This window comes from Pundamilia nyererei, unplaced genomic scaffold (assembly GCF_000239375.1).
Source record: "Pundamilia nyererei isolate P.nyererei 1_Seehausen unplaced genomic scaffold, PunNye1.0 scaffold00003, whole genome shotgun sequence".
In the NCBI taxonomy this organism is placed as follows: domain Eukaryota; kingdom Metazoa; phylum Chordata; class Actinopteri; order Cichliformes; family Cichlidae; genus Pundamilia; species Pundamilia nyererei.
Window position 1 is genome coordinate 1941427 of NW_005187404.1, and position 27911 is coordinate 1969337.

Consider the following 27911-nt stretch of genomic DNA (forward strand, 5'->3'; position numbering starts at 1 on the left):
CAGAAAATCAGCACAAGCACCTCATATCAACCAGCCACAGGGCCTGGGCAGCTGGCGAGTCGACTATGAGCTCCTGTGGATACCAAAGTATTCTAGAGTCAAATATGAGGCCATCTGTTTGACAACTAAAGCTTCCTAAACTGGGTTATGCAGCAGTGACTTCAAGCACAGAAGCAAATCTACAAAAGAATGGCCAAAAAAAAGGGATCAATCAAAGTGTTTCAGTGGCAACAAAGTTCAGATCTCAACCTGATTGAAATGCTGTGGTGGAAGATCTGTGCTTAAATTTAGAAGAATGAAATCTCACTGAACTGAATCAACAAAAACTATAGAGAAGAATCAGAAACTACTGAATCATGAGGTGTACTTTGCTTTTTTTATGTGCTGCTTCTGCACTTCTTAAAAGCGACATGGTGCTAGGTTCTTAGACTGTCAGAGTCACTGATTGATTTTTTTCCATTTATTTTTGGGTTTGTGAAGTAAATTCTAATTCTATGCTATTTACTCTTTCGAGTTTTGTGGGGTTTTTTTCCCAGAGTTTTCTTATTTATGTTAGTAGTCGTCAGTTCTTCTTTAAATAGTATCAGTTCCCTTTTCTGTCCCCTCGCTCCTTGTTTCATCTCAGCGAGTTGTCAGCTTTCGCCTCCATGTTTGTTTAGCTTTAATGTGTGTCTACAGGGAGTGCAGAATTATTAGGAAAGTTGTATTTTTGAGGAATAATGTTATTATTGAACAACAACCATGTTCTCAATGAACCAAAAAAACTCATTAATATCAAAGCTGAATGTTTTTGGAAGTAGTTTTTAGTTTGTTTTTAGTTTTAGCTATTTTAGGGGGATATCTGTGTGTGCAGGTGACTATTACTGTGCATAATTATTAGGCAACTTAACAAAAAACAAATATATACCCATTTCAATTATTTATTTTTACCAGTGAAACCAATATAACATCTCCACATTCACAAATATACATTTCTGACATTCAAAAACAAAACAAAAACAAATCAGCGACCAATATAGCCACCTTTCTTTGCAAGGACACTCAAAAGCCTGCCATCCATGGATTCTGTCAGTGTTTTGATCTGTTCACCATCAACATTGCGTGCAGCAGCAACCACAGCCTCCCAGACACTGTTCAGAGAGGTGTACTGTTTTCCCTCCTTGTAAATCTCACATTTGATGATGGACCACAGGTTCTCAATGGGGTTCAGATCAGGTGAACAAGGAGGCCATGTCATTAGTTTTCTTCTTTTATACCCTTTCTTGCAGCCACGCTGTGGAGTACTTGGACGCGTGTGATGGAGCATTGTCCTGCATGAAAATCATGTTTTTCTTGAAGGATGCAGACTTCTTCCTGTACCACTGCTTGAAGAAGGTGTCTTCCAGAAACTGGCAGTAGGACTGGGAGTTGAGCTTGACTCCATCCTCAACCCGAAAAGGCCCCACAAGCTCATCTTTGATGATACCAGCCCAAACCAGTACTCCACCTCCACCTTGCTGGCGTCTGAGTCGGACTGGAGCTCTCTGCCCTTTACCAATCCAGCCACGGGCCCATCCATCTGGCCCATCAAGACTCACTCTCATGTCATCAGTCCATAAAACCTTAGAAAAACCAGTCTTGAGATATTTCTTGGCCCAGTCTTGACGTTTCAGCTTGTGTGTCTTGTTCAGTGGTGGTCGTCTTTCAGCCTTTCTTACCTTGGCCGTGTCTCTGAGTATTGTACACCTTGTGCTTTTGGGCACTCCAGTGATGTTGCAGCTCTGAAATATGGCCAAACTGGTGGCAAGTGGCATCTTGGCAGCTGCACGCTTGACTTTTCTCAGTTCATGGGCAGTTATTTTGCGCCTTGGTTTTTCCACACGCTTCTTGCGACCCTGTTGACTATTTTGAATGAAACACTTGATTGTTCGATGATCACGCTTCAGAAGCTTTGCAATTTTGAGACTGCTGCATCCCTCTGCAAGATATCTCACTATTTTTGACTTTTCTGAGCCTGTCAAGTCCTTCTTTTGACCCATTTTGCCAAAGGAAAGGACGTTGCCTAATAATTATGCACACCTGATATAGGGTGTTGATGTCATTAGACCACACCCCTTCTCATTGCAGAGATGCACATCACCTAATATGCTTAATTGGTAGTAGGCTTTCGAGCCTATACAGCTTGGAGTAAGACAACATGCATGAAGAGGATGATGTGGACAAAATACTCATTTGCCTAATAATTCTGCACTATATGTTCATGTCAGGTTCACATTCCATAGTCCCTGACTCTCTATTTATGTTCCCTGTTTTAGTTTGCTAATCCTTAGTCTCGTGGGCATTGTGTTCAGTTTTCCTCCCTCTCATCAGTTACTTCCTGTCCACCTGTGTCTTGGTACTGTGTCCCAGGTGTTTCTTCTCTGCTCTAATCTCCCCGCTGTGTATTTATACACTTTCTTTCTGTTGTCAGAACGTAGTTCAGTTCTCTAGCGTCATTCTGATCCCTGGTCCCTCGTGAATTGAAATAGTTTGCACTTGTTTTGCATCGTTTTGCGTTTGGCCTTGTGTAGATTTCCATCAATCCAATAATGCCTTTTGTTAACCTCTCCATCTTGGGTCCTAACACAACATATCCTGACAGTAAGAGCTCACGTGTTGCTGTTTGTCTTAGAATGAGGTTGTATTTACCTCATTCTCAAATCTGCTAAGGATCCGTTTTTGTGATTCAGTTCCAGATTTTCATGAATGTTAATTTTCTTCTCACGCATTACTGCATTTGTGAAACTCAAAAATAACCACACCAAAAATAGCAGCAGCATCTGTTTTAGTATTTTTTCTTTATTCAAACTTCCAACCTCTACTTCACATGAACCAGAAAGCCACTTTTATCTCCCATCTCTATGAGGCAAAAGTCATCAGCAAGTCAAAACCTACGCGCAGCGCAGGTCGGATTCTTTTGACAGTGTGCGTGTGTGCACACTGCAGATATACACAACATATACATACAGCATATTCATCTCATGTAGAAATTTCACTAAAAGTCTAGAGATCAAAACCTTTAAAAAAAACATACAGCAGAATTCTCTTTGAACAGAACTACACAGTACATGTTTTATCAAGACACACTCGAAGAAGAGTTTTAATCAGTGGTCGTTTTCAGGAGGTTGCGTGTGATTCCTACTGTGTGTTAACCAAGGCTGTTAGTCAGCACTGTGTTGCAAGGGTAGCTCTGTTGCCTCTAGGCGAATGCCCAATGGATACAGTTAACAAAGCACGTACAGAAACTCCATCTGCTGTCAGTGACAAAATCTCCCAGGTCACCTTGGTTCCACAGTTGTGCAGCGATAGCAACCATACAATCATTCGATTAACACAGATTAACTGCGTGAGTGCATGCTAGGAGAGAAAGAGTGAAAGCAAATGGACAGAAAAAAAAAAGAAGTGTTGATTGCTATAGAATGAAACTTAATTTGTTTAATTTGCTGGTAAAAATGAGAAACAGTTCGGAAGAAAAAGAAAAACAAGAAGTAAATTTGCATAACTGTTCAGATTTGTGAAATAAAACTTAAGTTTGCTGTCGCAACAGCTTCCTCAAATGCCCGATCGAGCGTCTGACTTGGACTGAGGTGACATTAACTGCTTCACTCAGCCGCGACGGTGAAAACGTGTCAGTAAAACCATCTCAATCAAGCATTTACTACAGAAGCATCTGAAAACGAAGAAGAAAAAATCTACTCACTACACTTGAAAACAAACTCTTAAAGCATTTCAGTTACATTTCCATGTATTCGCACCGTCATACACACAAAGCATAACTTCACTATAATCTTTCAGTGCCTTCGAGATTGTGAAGGTGATTTCTATAAAACAGAAAACATCTCAAAATCGCTCACATTCACGTCTTAAGGTTTCTGTGCGTTATCGTCACTGTGCCTTCTTCAAATGGAATGCGCTCAATATGTCGGTCGAGAACACGCCACAGTAAAGTTATCTGCTTGCCCTCATACTGATCGCTCGTCCCATCTTTGCTCCGGAAAACGGACGAGAAGGTGTGCCAGGCTAAGTTTGGGGCGAGGCCTCAGCAAACGTAACACTACTTTTTATATAGCTGCTTTCAGCTGCTCCCTTATTCACAAGGGGGTTGCCATAGCGGGCAGATCAGTGTGTTTGATTCAGCAGATAAAATTATTATTCTTACTTTTTTTTTTTACACCGGGTGCCGTTCCTGATGCAACCCCAAATAGGGATTTGTGCATCATTCTGGGATCAAACCTGGGGATGTTGTTAGGTGAATGAGTAAACCACCATACTAACACCTGTGTGTGTATGTATGTATGTATGTGTATATATATATATATATATATAACATACATGATAAATACTTAATTTAAAACAATACGTCCTCTGTGAAAGTACATTTCTACTTTCTTTTGGTTCAATTTAGTTGCATAAAGTTAATTCTCATGCTTTCACTGCATCCAAGACAGACACTTGAAACGGGGAAAGGTAGAGTACATTTTGAGTTAACGCAGGTATTTTTAAAGGAAGAGGTTTCGATTTTGAGGAATGTGCTTATGCTCTCACTTTTTATTTATTTTTTTACTGAGAGTAAGATGAAAAGATCCTACCAAGATGCCAAATATGAAGGTAGATCTAAACTTACAAAGAATGAACAAAAACTGTCAGGCTTAGTTTCTTTTTGTTTCTTATTTACTTACTTAGTTTACACACGTGACAGTAGCATCTGATCATATCATCCAACCTTACAGCAAATGTGCAGATTTCCTAAAATGCCAAAACCTCTTCCTGTTTAGCAAACAGCGGCAGCTAATGTGGTGAAATGAACAGAAGAGTTGCTCACAGGGGGCACGAAGGGTTCATTTCCAAAATAGCATGTATCCATTTCATTTTTGCAAACTGCAAAATATATATATTTTTACTTTTTTTTCCTGCCCTTATTTAGAAAGGGTTGTCACAGCAGGTAGCTCCGGTTATTTTTGATTTTAAGCGAGATGCTCTTACTGACACAACCTCAAAGGGATTTGTGTTTCCTCCTGCGGTCGAGCCAGGCATCGTTTAGCTTCTTAGCCAAATGTGCATGTGACACTACCTAACCAATCGATCGTGGCTGTTTCCAGCTGTCTGATACATCATTTTGGAACAAAACTCTTCAAATGTGCAGCTGCACCCTGGTGGGACTAATGCAAGGCAGCATCCAAACACATCAGCATTAAAAAAAGAAAAGAAGGCAGTCCAGCTGGAAGAGCCAGAAAAGAAACATAGACATGTGGAATGGTAAAAATTCCTGCACACACACACACACACACACACACACACACACACACACACACACACACACACACACACGTACACATATACACGCTCACGTGCGCGAACATAATCGCGCGAATGAAGAATCATACTTGCACACTGGACATGTCACAGACATATCTGGCATGCATCTTTAGAAGAAAACACTTTTTGTTAGAAATTCTTTAACTGGTCTAGAGCTCTGATCATTTCTGTATGTACATAAATTAACAATAAATATAGGTAATGTTTTTTATATATTTTGAAATATATATATATATATATATATTATTAAATAATGAAATATTCTTATATATTTCAAATATATTCATGACCTCTTTCCGATCTGAAACATTTTTAAAGAGATATAATCACAGTTTAGTAATAAAACATGTAAGAACACAGGACTCCCTACTGGTCGGTCTAGCTGCAGCGTCCCCGTTTCAAAGTTTATCAAGTTGTGATCAAAGTCCAGCCTTTTTTTTTTCTTTTTCCCCCCAGACTAATACATTCGACTTCATCAGAAGGATGAGAAATAATGTGACATAAGGTAGGTAACACTGTGACGGGAGAAACCGAGCCTGCGAATCGCATCTTATCAATCTTACGCTCTACTCATCGGTATGTCAGGGAACCAGCCCGGACAGAAACCACACAGTCCAGGCTCAAACAAGGCAATAAGGGCTGATCAGTGAAGCTGATCTCCCAGCTACAATACGTCTTTTCTCGTGGAGTGAACCTGTCCTCTGATCACCTGGAGGTTTACTGAAGGGACGCTGCAGCGAGGACCTCTAGGGTACGATTGATTTGGAACAGTCGGAGAGTGTAGAAAGCCGTTAAGGCTCAAAAGGATCCCCCTCCCCTTTTCTTTGACTCAATCTCTCCTCTTCTTCTGTTCTTTTTCAGACACACATAGACTGGAACTGGACCACATTAACACTGACTGAGGGGAGATAGGTTGTCTAAATGCATGCAGTAGTTTTCCTTCGCTCTCTCCGCCACGCTCCTGGCTCACATGGCTTACAGTAGGATGCACTTGGAAATAAAGAGAGTAGAAGGAAACGGTTATCCCCAAGGTGTTTAGAGGAAGCAAGTCTTGCACCTCCTCTTGTTGGGGATAGCTCGATTCCTGTGTGTGATCGGGACCCTTTCTGTCCGTGGTTTCATCCTCTGGGGGTGGTTTTAACTTCCATACGCTAGAGATGACTGTTCCTCTCTTTATGTCCATGGATCCGCTCACTATTGGTCCCATCACCCCTCTCTGTTCTCTCTCTGTCTTGCCGCTGACGGCATACTGGTTCAAAAAGAAAACAGGTCCCGTATTGCACAGCATGCCCTCATGGCCTGATGGTAGTGTGTCAGTGATAGCGACTGCGCTTCTCCTCAGTCTCAGAGGGGTAGTCCCTTAAACCAATGCCTCTCTGGAGGTTCAATAAAGAGTCTTTCATCTGAAGAAGCAAAACAACAGGAACACATGTTAAATAGTATTTTCTCCATTTTAATAACAGGCGAAAAAGTTATTCAAACTTTTGGTCGCAATAGCATAAATTAAAATCAAGCTAGTTAGCAAATGTAAGCTTTGGTCAGAGTTGAATGTATTTATGAGAACACGTACAATCTCTTCTGGCAGAAATAATATTAAAATTACACTAATATTAAAAATGAAACTATTAAAAATATTGAAACACATAAATAAAAGTAAAACTACATTTTCAGAATGATTATTTATCTTATTTAATTTAAATAATGTTAATTATATTATTATTTACTATCTGCTGTAAAAAAAGAAACTTTTTCTATACCTGGTCCAGCAGCACTACGGATGACTTGATAATCTCCCTCCACTTTTGCAGCTCAGCATCGTGGTACCGCTGTTGTGCCTCCAGGAGTTGGGCCCACTCCATCTGCGTCTGAGGCAGTTTACTTGGAAAAACACACACACAGATAAACACACACAGCAACCTAAGGGTGCAGGCACTGAAGCATTATTTCCATTTTAAGGGACTGCTAACAATCAGTAAGCAAGCGCGGAGATTTCCTGTTCAAGGCAATATGGATGCAGTTTACTTTACAGATGTGTGTGCCTGTCTGGAATTGTATTACAGTGTTTGGGTATCTTTAATGTGTTTAACAGAAAGTTCTGTGTAAAGAGTAATGAAAAAAACAGTGCAATAAACCGTGTGTACACATGGATCTGTTGGGGTGTGTTTACCTTTCATGAAACCGCAGACCTTGCCAGGTTGTTAAGGACTGCGCAGAGTACTCCAGCATCCACAGTTTGTAGAAAAGCATCATGTTGAGGAACACAAGCAGGACCAGGCTGGAGGAGGGCAAAGAGACAGAAATGAAGAAAGAGAGTCAACAAACGAGGGCTCAGCTTCACTTTGAAATCATTCATAATGCCTCTAATGAGCTGGTATGAGCACTCTGATGTATACTGAAAGTACACTTTGACTGTGGGATGGTTTTCAATAAATACTGAATACAGACGGATGACAAATGTAATGATTAAATGAATCTCTGTTATGCTTTGGGGGCATTTTGCTCACATAGTTTGGATCTACTTGCAAACTTTATCCACCCTGACAGGATAAAGGACACGAGGGCGTCGCTAAATAGTTTGATACACACACGTGGGAACAAAGCTGTTTTTAGAGTAATGAGAGTTCAACATCACTGAATGCCTACAGGAAACTTTGGACTGTGCATCAGTCAGTCAGTCACTCTCCACCGACATTGAGACATTAAATAAAAGAGCAAACTTGCTAAGGAACGCTAAAGCCAATCGGCCGACATATAGTGGCCCAGTACCTTACTAAGACAGTTTGTTAGTTTTTCTATAATTTGTAATCTGTCTATATATCAGAGAACATATATGTGTACCTGAGACAGATCCTATGGATGGCAATGAAAGAAGAGGAGAAAGGAGTTACACTCAAAAGAACAATAATGACATATTTCTAAGGAAATTAAAATAAGTCATGTCAGCATGTGTCAAATGTACATTTACATCCTGATGGACAACTGTGCAGCCATCCTCACAGGAATGACGTGTGCACGTGCGTGCTCTGATGAGCTGCTTACACAAAGCTGATGATGAGCAGCAGTTTGGAGACGCTGTACAGAGCGAAGCCTCCGGGCAGGTGTTCTGGACTCTGGTGTCTCGTTTGCGTGGAGCCGGCCACGTGTTTGATCCTCTGGATCACTTCCTCATCTGTCGGCGTGGTAACGGGGCTGAGGGCCTCATCCAGATGCTGGCTGCGCATGTGGGGAAGCGGCCTCTTCTTGCGCCTCACCGTGGAGTTCTTCACCACTTTTGCCTTTGGAGACAGCTGGTGAGTCTCCATGAGTATCTCCTCCAGCTTGGACAGCTCCAACTCTGAGAGAGGAAAAACACACCTGTTACATATAAATATATATAACACCCATGCACTTTCAGTTTGTTGAAAACATCCACATGCTCTTGTTCTCTCTTTAAGCATTAAGCAATGATTAGATTAAGTCTATCGTTGCCATTATTTTACTTCTCATTAAGGTATAACTAGGGTCAAGATCACATCAAATGTTAAAATCAGTAAAAAAAAACTATATTACCCACAATTTTTATGGCGTTCAAAACAATATACCAGGCCTTGGAGGACGGGTACCATGTTGGCTGAGCATTTGAGTTTGACCTTCATTGTTAGCGCCCAAGATCATATCGAGCATAACACCCCCTTTTTTGAAAAAATACGATGCTCTACGAGCTCACAGTGACGCCATAACAGGCTGAGGTCATCATATTCTAATAAACACAAGCTGACATCTGCATGTTGTAATGAAAGCATCATAAATAAAGGTTTTAGTTTAGCCCTTGCTCTTCGAGTTGCGCTCTCTGAGTCTTCTTGTTAAGAAAACCACATGACTGATGTGACCAATCGAAACAGCCAACCAAACAACCATGGAGTTTACCAAGATGGCGGAAGTTTTCTTCAAGCCCACTCCAGAAGTTCTTCTCTATGAAGCCTTTTACCAGCCCCCATGGCTGTTTCCTGTAACGCAGCTCTGTTGATATCCTAGGAGAAGAGGATGACTGTATTTATACACAGGTTCTGTCTTTGCAATAAAATGCTAAATAAATTGAGATAAACCATGAAAAGAAACACTTAAAAATAATTTAAACACGGGGAAAGATGGTCCAAAAATAATTATGTCACGAAGTCTTATGACTCACCGTAACCGACACTTGTTCTTGGCCACCCTCGTGAGCATGTAGCGGTTGAGAGTGTAGAAGTAGTCATGATAGGGGACGTCGTGTGTGATGACCTCAGCATCAATGATGTAACACTCACTCTCCTGACTGGCTTTGTATAGAGTCTGATACAATCAACAAAATGTAGTTTAAGTGTCTCATAAAGCACAGCAGAGCTTAAATAATTAAACATGTTTCTACTTGACATGACTCTACCTGTGTCTCAGTGACTGTGGCTGTTTTGGGAGCCAGGGGGTTGGACAGAGAGATGGTGTACATGATTTCTCTGGTCTGGTTCCCATCTTCCTCCTTCTTCCATGGATGGTACACTATATCTGAAAAACAAATGTTCGAATTGAATAAAGCCTGTCTTTTTAGCTTGCACTCTTTCCAAGGAGCTCAGACGTGACTTGACTGAATCACGTGCAGGAACATCAGGCGTACCGACCTGAGAATCGCCTCTGCTCCATGAAATCACTCATGAACTGAGACTCCGTGAAAAGGATGTCATACAGCTTGTCCACGCTGAACTTGTAGATCTCATTGATATGCTGCCTGCCATTGAGATCCTCATGGAAGGCTTGTACCTCTCCTACATGGCAAAGAAACACACATAACAAATAAAGAAAAAAATTTCTTATGTTCTGGTTTTAAATTATATGAATAGTCGTCCTGTTAGCAAAGACCGTCCGCTCTCTGCAATTACCCTCGTCGTGTGTTTCTGAAGAATCACTGAGCTCAGTGGGGATGTCTTCATTGTCATTGAAGTCCAGTGACGGTGATGGGACAGGACCAGCAGGCCCACTGGTCTCATTCTTTTCCTCCACCACCAGAGGGACAGCCAGCAGATCACCATCTGGCAGGCAGTCTGCATATTCCTCAGCTGGGAGGTCAAACTGCGGAAAAACAATATGGTGAAGTTATTCAGAGATTCTGAGGTTTGCATGTGATTTGATTTAAATTTTTGTGATTTTTTTTTTAAATACTGAAAAACCTGAAAAAACTGCACAAAAATACTGACTGGAGCAATAATGATACAAATTAAAACTCTTATATGCAAAGTAAAATGTTATTTCCTTTTTAAAAACGTGAAAAATGTCAAAAGGTAGAATAAACACTGAAATAAAAAAAAATAGAAAGGAATTGTCTGCCAATGATTTCATGTTTTAGGCTTTACGTGGTTAAAAACAGAGTATAGAGCATAACTGCAACAACTTACTGTGATGGTATCGTGGTTGCCAGGGGTGGGGATGGTGCTGTTTGGGATGAGCTTCTTTTGTACAGGAGGAGGGCTCCCTTCAGGCTTGGCTTCTACGTTGTTCTTGGACAAGTTATCATTGTTGATCTCGTTCTCCTCATTGGGAATCTCCTCACTGAACCTGAAGGCAATGGAGAAACGTGACAGCCCCAGACTTTACTGCAGCTGTAGAGACGTCTGCGATAATAGAATAGCTAAGTTACAAATATATGAGTTTCTGCCTGTAGTCTGGATGTAAGCAGTAAATGTGAATTTCTCTGATTGTAGACAGCAATGGATTTACAACAGATGGCAAGAGATTTCTAATTTCTGCTTATCTGTCACAGGTAATTCCCGTGTTATCAGAGGCTGCTGACTTGACCCCGTTCAATCACAAACTGATAGCAGAGTGAGTTCTTTTTATTGACATTTTATTGTCAACTTGACACACCCAGATGGCTACTGATTGCGAGCATGACCTTGTCACTGTCTACGAATCAACCACTGCAAAGGCAGCATGGTTTGTGGTTTTATGTAGGAGTGAGCCAACAGTGAGCCAAGTGCCATTTATTTACATTATGTCATAAGGAACACAGACACCTCCACCCAAAACTGATGAGCTCAACACAAAAAGATCGAGATCGATAACTAGCACTAGGGGAGAAACATGTAAACTTGATTTTGAGGCAAACTGCCTCTTATGTGTATGTAGACATGTTCGCAACAAAGCCTTTAGCCTTCACTGTGAGTGCATTGTAGAATAAAAGCATTCAAACCGTGACTGTATTAATAGTACATCGGCACAGAAAATACTCAGTATTTACTGGCTCTGGCTCATGTTGGCCGGAATAATTATTTTCTAATTTGGGAAATTAGGCAACCAAATGACAATATTTATAGTGGTAGCCATAGTAACTGATGCAGCACCATAACCAGACATACCCCATGGTGTTAAAGTCATCATCGGGAGGAACGTAGTCCTCGTCGTCACTGGTCAGGCCGAGCTCGTTGCCATAGCACTGATGAACAAAGTGCCAGAGCTCTTTGGGGCACAGAGGCTGCAGAAGATCAACAAACCAGTTATAAGGAACGAAGAGAGTGAGCAGGGAACCATGCAGCAATTTGTTGTTGTCATCCCATGTGTGGCAAAAGAAAAAAAAATATAGACCAAAGCATAAAGTCACAAATTGGATTTGCTGACCTTGTCGAGCAGCGCATTCTGCCACAGTCTAAACATCATCATGTACGTCCTGTCCCTGGCTCCGAACGAGGTGAAGAAGTGCTGCAGAGAATAAAACGCGATCTCGTATTAGCCGACATGGAACTAAAATAACACCATAAATAAAGGAATTTGCATCATGTACAAAGACATGCAAATAGAAAAAAAGGGAAGAGAGTCAGTTCTGGGAGATTAAATAAGTGGAAACTAAAAAGTAACAAAATACAAAATGAAAGGGAGAAATAATTTTGTAAATTAGTTGAAATAAATGAAAATAAAAACTAAAGCACATATTTCTGACACATTTACGGGTGCCCTCCATAATGTTTGAGGAAAAAGACGCAATTTTGTAGTTTTGCTTCTGCACACCACCACCCCACAGTGGGCTGTAAATCAAACATTTAATGTGTGATTCTAATGCAGACTTTCAGCTTCAATTCAGATTTTTTTCCCCAAGAAAGTACAGGGACTAGAAAGTTACTGAAACCTCTTTAATTTGCAGCTTGTTTGCTTGTGTCATTTGCTTGCAGTTTTGCATTTAATAACTAAAAAAGCGCCTCTGTTTCACTGAGATCAGATGACTGACTGGGCCATAGAAGAATATCCTGTTATTTTTCCTTAAGAAACTCTTGGTTTGCACTCCCGGGGTGCTTTATCTCATCATCCATTTGTAGCTGTCTGATCAGTTTGGCAGTATTTGGCTGAATCTGAGCAGAGAGCACAGCTCTGTAAACTTCACACTTCATCTTTGTGCTTCTATCAGCAGCCACATCATCAATAAACACTGACATGTACACACTGAAAACAAAGTCTTGCGTATCCCTTACCTTCTCAGTGTCCGTGCAGACCTGGATGGCATTGGGAATGAGCCGGGCGGTCTTCTCCTTTGTCATTGAGCAGATGTCCTTTAGCCGCACCGTCAGCTTTAAACAAACACACAAATGTACACCATTACTTACACACACACACCCAATACTGCCAGAAAGAATGCACAGAAGTGCAGCAATACCAGCGTTTCCCAGCGGAAGATGTTGCTATAGAAACAGATCCAGTTCTCAGAGAGGTAGAGTCGTCCCTGCAGGAGGATGTCCCGCTGAAGAGCACAGGAGTAGTCTGCAACATGGATGAGTCATGAAATCAGACATGATGGAAAATGAGAAAAAAGACGGCACAGGAACTGCACCATGTAGCACAGAAACAACAACAACAAATAGGACACAAAACTGACCATAACAGCAAGTTCGAGTCAAGTTCACATGCAGTTTGATTTAGTCGGAAGCATTTACAACAATGACTGTACTCATAGGAACACTGAGAAACTCTCAACAACAAATGAGCGAAACTTGTGTTCATTACGTGTTCACATGAGTGCCCGAAAAGGAAAAGGTCTCCTCAAACGATGACACTAAGGCCTCTGAAGACCGTGGGATTTATTTTACTCAGTGACAAAAATCGACACATATTTACAGTCATGCCATGATGTCAGCCGGTGGGAATATCCCGTACTTATCTGCTCCGGAAGGATTAATCATTTTCTAATTACTACCAAGCTGGCTGCACCCTGCCAGTACTCAGATGGCCTCAGTGTGTACACTCACCCACAATGAGTCTCTCTGTGTCAGGGAGCTGCTTGAAGAGTTTCCTAAAGTCCTCATTGCGCTGCTTGTATGTCGGGCTCAGCACCTGCAGTGACAGGCAGAGTCAGAAACCACACACACACAAACAAACAAACACACACTCGCATCCTCATGCTCTGTTCACAAGTGTTGCCTCTGTCACACAGCCTGGGTTACTTGTTTCCATGAGCATGTGAGATAACCTTGTTAAAACCACCCACAGGTTTGATCGGTATGTCCGCTTTACTTTAATCATGCCGTGACTTTCGTCCTGTGGGGGATTTTCACAGTTACTGCAAATGGAAATACAGAGTACGGCAAGCAGAGGTACGTAGCCCGAGATATCTGAAAGGACGCATCATAACCGATTTAAAGCGCAATGCAAGGAAAGAATCAGCCCAGTGCAAATCATTCAAAACACATGCTGCCATGACTGGTATTTATGAGTCAGGATATCCTATTTGCATTACAGGGCGACATATTTCTGACAGTGAGGCTTTTGTTGGATCATCGATGAAATCTCAAGTGTAAACAAGCAGACAGTGTTAGCTTATTAGGATCAAACGGGACGCATATTCTGTTCCATATGACCAGTATTTTTCTTTATGCTTGGCTTCAGCTGACTAGATTAGCCTGTGATATATCTCCAAATGTGTACCAGAGGGAAGGCTCTCACTGTCCGTGCCAGATGCTTTCCTTCAACAGGAAAACTTCAGGAAAACATAACAGCAACAAGAGTTAAGCAGAAAGAAAAGAAAATACATATTCCTTTTGATCGAGGCTCAAGGGAGAAGTCTAAAGCCAAAAAACTGAAAGTGTTCTTAAAAAAAATCATGCTGTTCTCTGCAGACATCATCATGTTTCCATTTTTTAAAACAACCCTAGAAACAACCTCCGCTGTTGACAAATGAAATCACTCACATAGTAACTGGACAATCATGCCAAACAACAGGCCTATGTGAGCTCAAGAAGATTTCAAATAGCAAAGACTCACAGCCAAACCACTTGTTTGAATTATTGGTGGGGATTTACCACAGAACTACGCTCACAGCAGCATGCACAGCACACAAAGTTCCCTAAAAAAGCCCTCTGGGCGATCCTCTGTTTTGCCGCTTCAAGGTTACATTTTCATTTTTCAACGCTTCTCCCCGTGATGTTTTCGGCTTACGAGCTGGGGTCGACTTACAGCAGGAATCTCCTCACTGTCCCACTCGGGGTCTTGAAGGTCTGAGGCAGCCCAGCCCCACTCCCAACCCCATTCCCCTCTAGCTGGACCCTGCAGAACCCACAATGCCAACGCCTCATCCAGCTCCAGCATGGCCTCCCAGTCAGACAGCGTACAGTCCTCATCCAGTTCCATATTCAGGGCGCCAGATCCTTTTTTGCTGCCTGGATGGAAACAAGTTTTCCAAAAATGCGCCCCAGTGGGCTCGTCTCACAGCCGACTTGACTTGTCAGTTCGAGAAAAGTTGGGAAAATAAGAGAAGCCAGACAATGTGTGCAGCAGTTTGAAGCTGTAGTATCCGCGCTCCCCTCCTCCTCTTGGGTGCTGCTCCCTTTCAACACTGAGCAGTGGACACAACGCACTCCAGCCACATGATTCCTGTCTCACTCTGTCTTTCTGTGCCTCTCTCTCGCTTCCTTTCACACAGACAGGGAGAGGAGTTACGGCCGTTGCCCTCTAGTAACCCCAGCCAACAAGTCCTTTATTATCACGCCAGTAGCCTTTTCCTTTTTTCTGCTTACGCCTCCTCGTAAGTGTGCAAGCAGAGCATGAGTGTGTGTGTGTGTGTGTGTATTGCTGTCCAGGTCTGAGTGCCTGATAATTACTCTGTTTATGACCAGCAAAGAATGAGGCGAGTTTACTCTGCAGACTGGAGGATTAATATAAACAAAGATGTAGCTGTAGGGGAAAAAAGTAGGACTGAATAAAGGGGAAAAAAGCCAAAGTATGTGTTGAGTCCGTCTTACAGTCTGAGCGAGTGATTGAGTTATAGAGAACAGATGTGAGCATAACCTCCAGTTACCTCTGGCTGCAAAACAACACCATCAATCTTGAAAGGGACTGCACCGGGTCACAAGCCAGGGTTTAAATAGCAGAGCGAGGAGAATGAATAAATACGCGCTCGATAATTCTTTGCTCTTGGGCTTTTAACGTTTATTTTATGAATGAAAGGCCGCTGGAATCCAAAGTACGAGTACTGAACGTGCTGAACGCCGGCGATTTCAAGAAACTGCAAGTATGGAGTGGTTCCTTCCTGCCTTGGTATTGAGGTCATTCATGCACTCCTGACACCTGATCCCCCTCTGCTACTTTCAGTGGGCGAGAAGGATGGAGAGCTTCTACTTCAGCAGCACTTAAAATCGATAGATTTTCTTAACAAAAAAAAATGCTTCGGCGCTCAAAAACGTGGGCGCAGTTATGGAGGTCTGACTGGTGAGCAAAACAAAAAACAAACAGAGAGAAAAACAAAACAAAACACAAAACAAGTGTAACTGTGGCTTGGATTTTCATTGCTCTAAGCAAATTTATAAGTCATATTTGGGCACTGGAATCCAGCCACGAGTCCCATCTTTGCGTAAGTTGAGGAAGCAGAAAGAAAAATATCACAGGCTTCTTGGAAAACATGCCTTTACATCATGAGCATGAAACTTAATGAAGGTTCATCCCGTACTTGTGGTATTTCCGTGTATTCGTGTCGATTTTGTAGCTTTATAGCTTAAGGAAAGAAAGAGTTCATTGACTTGACTGTGACTTTGCATGCAGAGTTCAGGCGGCACAGTGACGCCTAGGACGAACGGGGTATAAAGTGGAACTACCAACACACAGCGTGTATCGATCTGGTTAACTATTAACATGCTGGACAAACAGTAGGGGATGGAGGAGACTGGTACTGCAAACCTGGGTGGGGTTTTATGCTGTGTACCGGAGGAGTGTGTTTATCCTATTAACAATAAACTCTCTATTTTACTACCGCTGTTGTTCATTTTATGGAAAGTTGGTCTCCATGCACTAAACGCATGCACTGTCTACTGTCCAGATATCTCTTATCTTGCTGTTTGTTGCTTGTTTTCTCTTTTCCTGCCAACTTCCTGGAGGCCACACATTTGTGTAGATGCAAAGCGAATAAGAAAACGCAATTATGCTGCTCCTAAGAAAGTGAGGTGACCGTGCCTACCTCGTACGGGCTCGCGTTAGGAAAGGTGGATGTTTAGTCACTGTAGTTTCGAAGTCGTGGCCGATCGCTACTGCCACGTAGACGTGCACACACACACATGCACACAGTGTCTGACAAGCAGGCGCATGAATGCTACAACACCTACGTGTCAGAACCAAGTGAACTGAAAAAGGATCTGTTAGACACACGTTTCTCCGGCTGATTGAGCTTTAGTAAAAACACATGTGTGTAAAGATTAGTGTACAAGATGTCAGGAAGGTAGCCCCGATGCTGAGCAGTTAATTCAATTCACCATTATGAATCAGCTGTGATGGTGAATTTCACCCCGATTCACATTGTCAGCGGGGTTTGAAGAGAACATTGTAATGCCAATTCTGAATATTCATATTAAGGGATTACTCCATAAATGTGATATCAACATTTCTTATTTTCAGGCTTTTCCTCCCTGTTTGTGGCTCGGAGACCTGAGGCCAGCTATCCTGTTGAAGTTGTCTCACATACACACTCTATGTAGTTTTAGTCTTGAGCCAACGCAACTTCGAAATAACAACAACGTGAACTTCTTACTCTTAAGAAGTTGACGAAGCTACAAAGACTGACTGGCTTGTTTGGGTGCAACTCTTAGCTTGATGTGCTTAATGTGAGTTAATGCTGGAAAGCTTCATCCCTGCATCACATGTGCTGATTTAAATTTGATGGCTCAAGTCTTCTCTGTATGTCAAAACAAAATACTATTTTTAACTTGTAAGCCACAGTAGATTTGTCTTTTGTGTCCATAGCATTTACTCATCACCAAACATTTCAGTCTTATTTAAAGACTAAATAATTTCCTTTCAACATCTGGGTGCTGTAAGCTAATGCATATATTTATATGCAGTATATGTGTGGACTGTTTTCAGCTGCAGAACTGATACAGACGGCAGGCTTGTAGTACAAAGGGACTCGAAGGAGCATGCATGTAAACAGTTGTGACCGTGTTCAGGGTAAAAACACGGCACGCAGTGCTTCCGCTGACAAAAATGCAGATCTGCAAGATAAAGGAACAAGAAAACGTGGCAATTAATGAGCAGGGTGGCTTCACTGTTAAGTTTGGCCTTTTACAGAGATTTGTTGACAGCAACATAATCTGGAGGTAAGGGCAGATCATCCTGCCATCTTGTACACGACAAGTTCACTGTGCTGGTAGCCGGCAGTATATCATCTGTAAGTATGATGTGAGAGATTATCAGTGCAGTCCAGTGGTTTGCAAACTATAATGTCTATTTTCTGGTAATTTTATTGAAATAAAACTAATAATAATAGCATCAGGAAACTCTCATGCGTCTGCCTCCTCTGCTTAAACTGTAATAAATTAAGTTAATGTGGCTCCTTCCCCTGTGGTGCCTCTATTCTCCACCAGGGGGCCCACCCCACAGTTTGAGAACCACAGGACGGCACTTACAGCAGTGATTATCACTTGTTACGGTCTGTTCCAGATAGTAGGTCAGTAGAGGAAATGAAATGGGTTTATTACAGCTGAGTGCATTAGCGAAGTATTGAAAAGCTTTCAGAATCCTTTTTCATGTTTCAGCTATGTTTAGTTAGGGCCTTGTGTTTCTCCTTGTTTTAATGCCAGACCAAGTGCCCGTGCTTATCAGGACGCAGGAAAGAGAGCTGGGCAGGAGGAAAACGTGCCACAACCTAAAGCACCATGCTTCATTCCCATGGCGCATTCAGAAGCCCTTGTGATAGTTTACTGAGCTGCTTAGTACAGTGAGGAACTCAGTGTGCTACCACCTGTTGCACGCCAGAAATAGAAATTCACTTGTGCTCACAGGTCCACGTGTAAAATGCAAACCCTTTGAACACTGTTACTGCTACGAAAGAATAATTGTGCTGTACGATTCTTCTACACCGTGTTGAAAACACAATATGGAAGATCTTGTTTTGAGCTTTATCATGACAGCACAGTGCTTTCTATTTCAGCGTGTCACTTGCTGGCAGTAGCAACGCTGAGTGCTGAGGGAAGGCAATGGAATGAGAAACAGGCAGGAGGGATATCAAAAAATCCCACCAGTCTGAGAGCAAGAGAGACAAGTCAAAGATAATCAGGGCTGGACAAAAATACAAGTCATGCTTACTCTCAGGATGTGTTGTCTTTCATGCTGGGGAGAGAGTGGCAGAGTGTACACACAGGGAATAAAAGAAAGGAAATAAACCAACAGAAGAAATAAAAGGAGCACAAAATGGGGGGAAAAATCCAATAAAGACCCTTCTGTAGAAACTGTGTTCTCACTTATTAGTGGTTAAACCCACTTAAACCCACACAGCTGGCAACCTTTCTGTTTAAAAAAAAAAGGTTTAAAATATTTGTTAAGTGGATGTTCAGTGGCTATCTACAAAGAGAACCATGGTTAGGAAAATAGTGTTAGCACACCACCTTGTGGTGAAAACACAAAACTGCAATAATCTGCGTCGATTCTATACTGTGTGATACCAGTCAAATATGTGGGCATATTAGTCAAATCTTGCACTGCAGTGCTGAAGGATTGTTGTCTTGCTTTGCTGCATCAAAGGCCCACTTGCTGCTATTTTAAGCCTCCTGCTAATCCCTTCCTGCAGGACCAGTAACGCACACTGGTGGTTCAGTGCTCCAGTAAACAAGGTCAAGGACAGCAGACCTTTCAGCTCCTAAGCAGTGTTAGCAACTAAACCAACACTTTCAGGTGTCACAAACATGACATGAAGACACCCCAGCACACAAACACAAACACACGCACACACACACACGCACACACACACAGACAGAAGGAGATAAAGAAGGCGTGACTTACGTTGTACCAGCTTTGGCTCTTCTGTGGAAAGAGAAAAAGAGGAAAAGCATTTAACTCCGTGGAACTAGTGAACAGTGCAGCAGGCTTGAAGGCTTATGCAGATACACACGATCACCTTTTTAATAACCAGATCCATCAGATGTAAAACAACAATTTCTTAACAGCAGAATTCCCCACACTATTTAAATAATGTACTCTATCCTGAACATGGAAACGATGGAGGGTTAAATTATCTTCCAGTCCACTTACGTAAGCACCCAGACAGACATGTCTACTTATCAATCAAATATAGGACTTTTCCCTAAATCTTACAAGGAAGACCTGCTTCCTGTGTTGGTGGAACTGAAAGTAATTTAATTCTAAAGCATGTTGCGTGCTGCATTCGCTGACTGGATATACTATGTTTGTATTTCAAAATACCTTTACAACAAGACGTACATCGATATGTCTTCAAAAATCATCACATTGCCTGCGTGGAGTTTATTTTTTAAAGAAAATGTGAAAATTAATTCACCTTTGTAGTTTAGTGAGAGCTGTGATGATATTTAAATGAGCTGTAATGGGTGTGAAACGTGTCACTGGTGATTTTCTATAATTTGTTCTTTTGAGGTCTCTTCTTAGACAAACAATCACGTCTGTTGCGGTTTTACAGCAGCAGAGGGCAGCAGAGGTGTGGCCTAATAAGATTCACAATTCCATTCACATAAACACGCTTTCAACTCTAACAGTCTAAATGCAAAAAGTCCCACAGAGGGAACATGCAGGTGATCATTCAAAGGGGAGAACAAAGAAGAGGGAAGAAGACGGGGACTAAAGAGGAGAAAGTGCATCATACAGAATGTGTCTGGCAGCAGAGGGATGATTGACAAAGAAATATTATATTAATAAAAGAACAAAAAAAACCCCCAAACTGGCACAGTAAGTTAAATCTGATGTGAATAACAGACTTTGCGGATAATCCAGATTGAGTTTTGGCAAGAACACAGAAAAAAAAGTCGATGATGTTGATTGTGACGGTGTAGCTAAAGAGTGAGTCATATGTTTCGTATCACACTTTGACTTGGCAGCTTTAGAAATTGCCACAAAACACAAATCATGGACTGAATGAAGCCCTAAATATTGCAAAACTGTAATTTTAAAACACAGAAATATTTAGTTTGTTTGTTTTCTGTTCAACAGGGTTTGCTGCTTTTCTGGTGTGCGCAGCGTCAGCTAGCATTTAGCTGCAGAAGCGGGCTCAAGGCTGTGATGATAGCTGGGCCAATGTGCGCTACTCTGATCTGAAGGTGACAGAGAGAAATGACTCGGAGTCCACTGTCTGGACAAGGCGTGCATGTATGCATGTGCCACTGTGTTTGACTTCCTGTGACTACATAAGAGGAGGGGAAGATTTCTTGGTTTAAATTTTAGGACATATTGTTTTAAAGAAATAGTTTTGTGTGTGCAAAAGAATTGGCTCGAATAATAATATTTTGTCATTTACAGTGCTGACAATCACTACAGTGGAATCAGTCTTCTGATTAAGCTGGGCTGCTTATTTAACATTTCAGAATGAAATCAGGATCCTTTCGCATTGAGTCAGAGGGTGGGGGCGCACTGGAAAGGACAAGAGGGACAGGAACTAGAAATCCATCTCTATATGATGGGTAAGTGGAGGCCTAAGGGACTCAATGGGAGGCAGAAGGGATTGTAAATGGGTCAAATGAAAACAAGAAGAAATGCTTACTTTAATCAGGTTTAGCCTGTCATACTGAAAGAAAATTAAAGAGAAACAAAAATGTCAACTAAAGCAATGAGCAACGTAAACACTGACAGGAATGGAAACGCGACACACTGATATCGTAAGCGCCTGTGGCTCAAGTACAACTCTGAAATAACACTGCCAATACCGATGTAACAGCGTCAGAGGGCTGACTGAGTGGTTAGGTTAGCCTCTCCATCTAGCTGGATATGTTACATTAGATGCCTGAATGATTATTATTATTACATCAGGACTGCCGTTTATGCCGTTTTGCATAGAGGCACGGCGCATACGTTTCTTCTACCAAATGCATCTTTGATTTGTGCATCATTAGGGTTGGGGCGATCGAGCTCACGTTGCTTGGACCTAATGCCATTGCTGAGGTCATGTGACCACTGCAGGCCACAGAGGCTCGTGTATATATGTATACATACACATATATTATATATATATCTATATATATGGGAGATATTGCAAAAGAGTTAGGATGGGGGTGGAGAGGGTTCGAACTGTGGCACATAAAAGGAGAGTCATGTGATCAATTAGGATCTATGTGTGTGCACTAAACTGATTGTGTGACTGCGCAGCAGCAAACAGAGCATCAGGAGGGCTCTCTTCACACCGACCTCCAATTTACTGACTCACTCTCCCATTTTTGCGTCTTTCTATTCATTTATGGTAAAAAAAAAAAAAATTAGCTTTTTAATCGCATCCTATAGCCTGAGTCACTGTATAGCCGAGCCATAAATTGAATGACTGACATGAAAAACACTGCGACAAGTAGCAAACTAGATGATGGGGCTACAGTATAGCTGATGCGCCAAAACGTGACCGCAGTCTGGAGAATTTTGGGGCCTGTGGTACAAGAAAAAATTTATTAATTAAATATTAAAAAAAAAAATAAGATAAATTTGTTTCATGTGATGACAGAAAGGCTGCTTAAATAAAGATCCGGTCCTGCTGCTCTGGACTAGGATGCTGGCAGTATTTTAAAGAGTTCATCCTTCTACAGCAAGGGAATTACAGTACACAGCATAACAGATATAAAGCACTCATTACCGCAGTGTAATAGCGAGATAAGTTTGTAAAGAGAGTTCCAGGACAAAGGCCCAAGCAGGGAACAGGAAGAGGAGGTGAGGAAGGAATTTGGACAATTATTTGCAATATTTATTTATCTATTTAGTGAATTTCTCTACATCTGAATAGGAAAAAAACAACAACAAATAATCCTGATGTGACATTTCTGTAGAAATTCATGTCATATAAAACCACCAGAAAGGGAAAGGAAGGAAAGAGGAAAAGGAAAGGAAGTGAGTGAGGTTGCGTAGGGTTATTGGTATTGCAAAAAACGTCCATCTGCTGTGATGAAGGGTGCAGATGGGGATCGCAACGGCTGCAGTGTGCACAAGGGGGCAAGCCGGGTTTCAGGGGGAAGCATTCGAAAAACAGGAATGTTGTTTTTTGGGGGGGTTTTTCACAGCGCAGCTCACAAGACAGGAGGTGTTGCAGAGGGGAAGTGGGCACGGAAATATTAGAAGAACAGAAAAAAAGAGTAATGCTTACTTTGGAAAGACGCTTGTGAGACTAGCATGCAATCAGGAGAAGAACAAAGAACAAAAAAATCAGATAGAAAAATGAAACCCCAAAAACGAAACAAACTGCAAGAAGAAACAGCTGACAGTACCAACAGAAGAGCTGAACAGTCTTTATCAGATGGTATGTATTATCATTATGGCATGTAGCAGCAGCAGCAGCAGCAGCGAAGAGAGAGACGGCGTGCACAGTGTGATGTGGAGAAATGAAAACGATCTCAAAAACCCAACGGAGATCAGCAGAGACGGATGAGGCAAAGGCAAAAAAGGAGATGGAGTGTGATGGCTTGCATCTTCTGTGAGAATACCTGACTTTCAAAGATTTAAATTCGCTTGTGACGAGAAATGCTGATGAGAACTCAGATAGATCCAAAAAAGAAAACGCTGCAACACTTGAAAGCTACACAGAGAACATGCTCAGCGCAAGAAATCCTAATCTCTGATTTGAAACCATTGTTTACATTTTACATTTGTCAATGTAAGTCATTTCCTGGATTAATTTTGTTGTTTAGCAAGCTAAAACAGGTACAATATAAAACTTTACTGATTCTTTAATCTTTTATTGTAAAATTAGTGAAAAAATGTGTGTTCAGGAGGAATAGAGAGAATAGTGTTATATGTTCAGATTGGTTTTGGAGGGGTGGAGTGATAGTTACAGATCATCAGGCACCTACCAAGTCAATAACCAATCCTAACACGTGCGTCACTACACTAGAAAATAACTAAAGCCGGGCCAACACTGACGTGTTAGTGCAGCCACAGTTACACAGCTGGATCACAAGAGTTAAAATATCAACACGACTGTCAGAGAGTCAGGAGGACTAATTTAGAAGATGAAAAAATGTAATGCAACACATCAGGACTAAAATCACAGAGGAAATCCAAAGCATGGCAGGTAGTTGCTAACCTCATTTCGGTGCCCTCCTATTGATTTATGTCTGTTTCCTACACGATTATATTCTTGCTGAGTAAGCGTTCATGTTATAAAACCAAATCTTCTCCAGAGTCCTGAAATTCGTCTCCACCATCTTACTGTATTTGAGCCAAAGTGGAAACAACAACGTAAAAATTACACTCAACTGTAATTATGTGTATGCTTAGGTTTGAGGTTAAAGACAACATATTGTCAAAGCAGGTAACACTTTATGCTAAAGATCATTGTTAAATGGTGAATAGATAGCTAATAAACAGCTTACTTATTTTGAACAAACACATTATATTACATTATAATTAATAATGTTTAATAATTGGTTAAAATAAGCAGCGTCCCTGATAATGATTGACGCCCAGTCAAATCAGTTAGTGTACAAACTAATAATAACTATAATTGTCAAACCTATTCAATGATAATTCCTTCACACTGAAATAATTTCTTACTACAGTTTAATTAATTCTCAATGAATAATTTATTACTGAGGATTATTACTAAGTGTTCCACTTAGGCCTTATCCTGCCCGTCTCACCTTTATCTTTGTCTGTGATATTGACACCTGGTGTCCCACTGTGAAGCAGCTCTGTGTGACGCAAAGTGTTGTCGAGGTGTACGGGGGCCTCTCTTTCTGCAGTTCTGAGTGTTTTGGGTGGAAAGGACACACAGCTCAAAAAGGGCTGAGCGATGCTGAGAGCTGGATCCTCTGTTTTATCCGTTTTTTGTTTTGTTTTTTTAAATATGCCAGTGAAAGTGCACCGTGTTTCAGTCCGTATTGTATTTCCATCTGATCAGATTCCAGATGATGCATCGAGAAGATAAAAAGGCGAATCTCCCGTGTACTCACCTTTGAGTTCTTTCCCCCGCTTCGCGCCGACTGCACGGAGTACGTTCTCTGGACAACCTGCTCAGGCGTGGAGGGGGACTTGTCAGAGGAGTGGTCTGAACCCTTCTCCACCATGTTCTCACCCTCCTGGCTCTGTGGCGTGGGAGAGCGCGAGCGTTTACGCAGGACTGGTGAGCAGGCGGGCGTGCTCTTGTTTGAGTTACTGGCAGTGCTAAAAAAAACCAAAGAAACAAACAAAAAAAAGAGAGAAAAAGAAGAGAATTCATTCCAATGTGATTTACCCTCACAACAAATATTAAGACAAACTGCTCTGCATGACAGCACTGACCTACAGGTCAGTGTGGACAGCAGCACAGCACGTACACTGTTTGCTCAGCCTTACATCACTTGAGGCTTAATAGGCTTGAAGCACCATGTGCTAACATGGCTAATAATGGCCAAGCTAATACGGGAACTCAAAAACAACAACAACAACAAAAGCAGCAATGACGAAACGAAATGGCGTAAGCTACATCCACATAGTTATTAAGAAATCTTTAGAAAAAATATCAAATTTGAATGATCCTCACTGTGATATTTCACTATTTCTGTTTTGCATGCAGACCCAGACCTTAACTGTGCACAAGGTTCCTATCTGCTAGGCTCTGTGATCCAGAACTAGACTATCTCAAACATCTCTGGCTGAGTAAGGAGCCTTCTTCTCCTAATGACAGAAGCTAACAAAAGGCCCTGTAAGTGATCTGTGTGACAGTGTGCCTGCCAGGCCTGGTTACTTGACATGGCATTATGCAAGCCATTACGTCAGTCGATGGCTGCTGTTAGTGGTCATGAATTACTGATCTACCGTTACATTTGGGACTTCACTGCAGCTTGGAGCCTTGAATCATAGAGAGCGGTGATGACAGCTTCTGTCTGACTGTCAGATGCTGCTGTACCAATGGCTGCTTGATTTTAAAAGACAAGGACATCACAGAACCTTCACATCTGTTGACTCACTAAGATAAATAATGCACGCCTCTGACATCAATACATATGATTACCTAAAGTTCAGTTCTTTCAGTCGATGATCATTTTAAGTATAGTGCACATTGTGTATTCCTTAGTGACGCCATTAAGAATACATTTAAGGGAAAGCTGTCCTTAAAAGACATTAATTGTTAAACATTTAGAATTTTAAGTATACATTAATTTCGACCAACAGTAAAGGACCACCACATGAGATTTTAGTGCAGAGCTACAGTTTAGCTTTCTAATGAGTATTTTTATTGCCTCTCACGCTCCCTCTTGTGCTTTTTGGCATTTCATATTAACTTCTGGCGCTGTACATGCCAAGATGCATGCTATTAAAGTTTGCAGCTTGCTGATCTGATATGCACCGTGCAGTACGATCTCTGTCTCAGCCAGAAGATTTGTAGTTAAGCACATATACGACACACCTGGAAGTTGGGGGACAATCAAGCAAATACTCTGATTTTAGCACAGGCAACACCCAACCTATAACCTGCTGAATTTCCGAATAAAGGATGACATACTAGATTAAAATCAGAACAGACAATGAAATTATGACATTGGTTATTCAGAACGACACCTGTGCTGCTTTTCTTTAAAGGTGAATGGGTGGTTTTGTAAGGTTATACATTTTTTATGATGTAAGCAGATTCTTGTCTGGGCTACAAAACACTGTGGGAAACCCTGTGGGCAACTGCACATGATGATAGGAGGATGGAGAATGGCACAAACTGTGGCACATGGCCGTAAGTGGTGGGGGCGGCTGTTGTGTTCCGTGCTGCTGGTGGACGTGTAAACCAACATGAAGCACAAAGGTGTTCAATGAACGTCTTTTATGTTTGATCAGATAGAACATTTGTGTTTTGGGGACTTCTGGGAAGACATGATGGGCAGATTTCTATTTTTTATTACTGGGTTGGACGCAAACCCTCTTACGTAAATTTGGCCCTTAAAACTGTACTATGTGCTGGGTCTTCTTCAGTGTGTTTGAATTCCAGAACAAAAATATAGATAAAATTAAATACAAGACCCTTTTATATACTAGTTCCTCACTAATGTATCGTATTTGATCCATGACAAATTTAAGACAGATTACCATCATACGTTTTATTGTAATAGGCTGTGACACATGGTGAATTCCCAACTAGTTCACCCTATTCTAGTATTTTCTCAACAATTCATGTGAAAGCATAAATAAATCATGACTGAAACCACGTGTGTAAGACCAAGCGATGCACAAAAATACAATTTAAGATGAGCATCATGTGCACCATGTGCCCCTTGACTTGGACAGGTGACTTATAATCAGAACAGCTGTCACCAATTTCACAAATATCAACCAGAAAAGGTGCAAGTAGCGCACTGTACCAAACCTTAGAAGAGCACAGGTACATCAAATAGATGTATTAACAATATATATCAAAATACAATAGCTACAGAACTGGAATCTCATGGCAAACCAAACCTGCACCAAGACAGTCCACACTCTGTCATGTGTCTGTGTTCTCAATGATCTCATAACTGCAGACAAACACATTTTTGTGCAAATAATACAGATAAAACACACTGTTTTCGTGTCTTTGCATCCAAACAGAGCATTTTACTGTAAGACATAAGATTTCAGTCTGCACATTTGTTTGTTTCTTTGTCCGCCAACTCCAACACCTACATCGCCAGGAGCTGAGCGATAAAACCTGGCGCACGGGTGCATCTTAGGCTCCTTTAAGTTCTTTTCCATATCAGATATTATGATATCACCATGTTGCCTAGGAACCACCTAGCAATGGGCAACTTATATGAGCTGCTTTCAGTACTGATGCACCTGCATCCTTTTATTTCATTATAATGACATTTTATTTATGTCCACAAAACTTAATTTATACACCATCAGACACCTGATGGCTTCATTTAAAAATCTGCCAAATCCAACATAGGGAGCTACCCACTATGACAACCCCTTGTGAATAATTTGTATTACCCCATCAGGTTGCCTGGCAACCACCTAGCAATATGTAAAAATGACCCATTTTTAGCATTTATGTGCCTGCGACATCTTATGCAAGCATCCTGTTGAATTAATTAAACAATAAATAGCACAAATAGGCCAAAAATACTATAGCATGGGCATGTACTGGGTTCATGTCGTGTTATTTTGCATGTCACATCCTAGGCTGGTCACTCTCACTCTCACACTAGCAGGTCTGGACTAGT

At 41.4% G+C, this 27911-nt stretch overlaps 1 protein-coding gene across 17 annotated transcripts in view; it reads right to left on the reverse strand.

The window, feature by feature from the left end:
• Positions 1-5623: 5623 nt before the first annotated feature.
• Positions 5624-27911, reverse strand: part of gramd1bb (GRAM domain containing 1Bb) — an 83623-nt gene continuing 61335 nt past the window's right edge. For 9 of the 17 annotated variants that reach the window (XM_013911073.1, XM_005720625.2, XM_013911025.1 and 6 more), the window contains 21 exons: positions 24693-24903; positions 22889-22909; positions 21311-21334; positions 19585-19605; positions 18892-18915; positions 13575-13659; positions 12986-13089; positions 12804-12899; positions 11959-12039; positions 11700-11815; positions 10740-10899; positions 10227-10416; positions 9969-10112; positions 9737-9855; positions 9503-9645; positions 9241-9344; positions 8374-8668; positions 8173-8184; positions 7502-7609; positions 7092-7212; positions 5624-6737 (listed from right to left, as the gene is read on the reverse strand). In XM_013911073.1, the coding sequence (XP_013766527.1) occupies positions 6648-6737; positions 7092-7212; positions 7502-7609; positions 8173-8184; positions 8374-8668; positions 9241-9344; positions 9503-9645; positions 9737-9855; positions 9969-10112; positions 10227-10416; positions 10740-10899; positions 11700-11815; positions 11959-12039; positions 12804-12899; positions 12986-13089; positions 13575-13659; positions 18892-18915; positions 19585-19605; positions 21311-21334; positions 22889-22909; positions 24693-24806 (2172 nt within the window). In that variant the 5' untranslated portion in view covers positions 24807-24903 and the 3' untranslated portion in view covers positions 5624-6647. The other 8 variants (XM_005720627.2, XM_005720629.2, XM_005720628.2 and 5 more) reach the window with 8 other exon arrangements.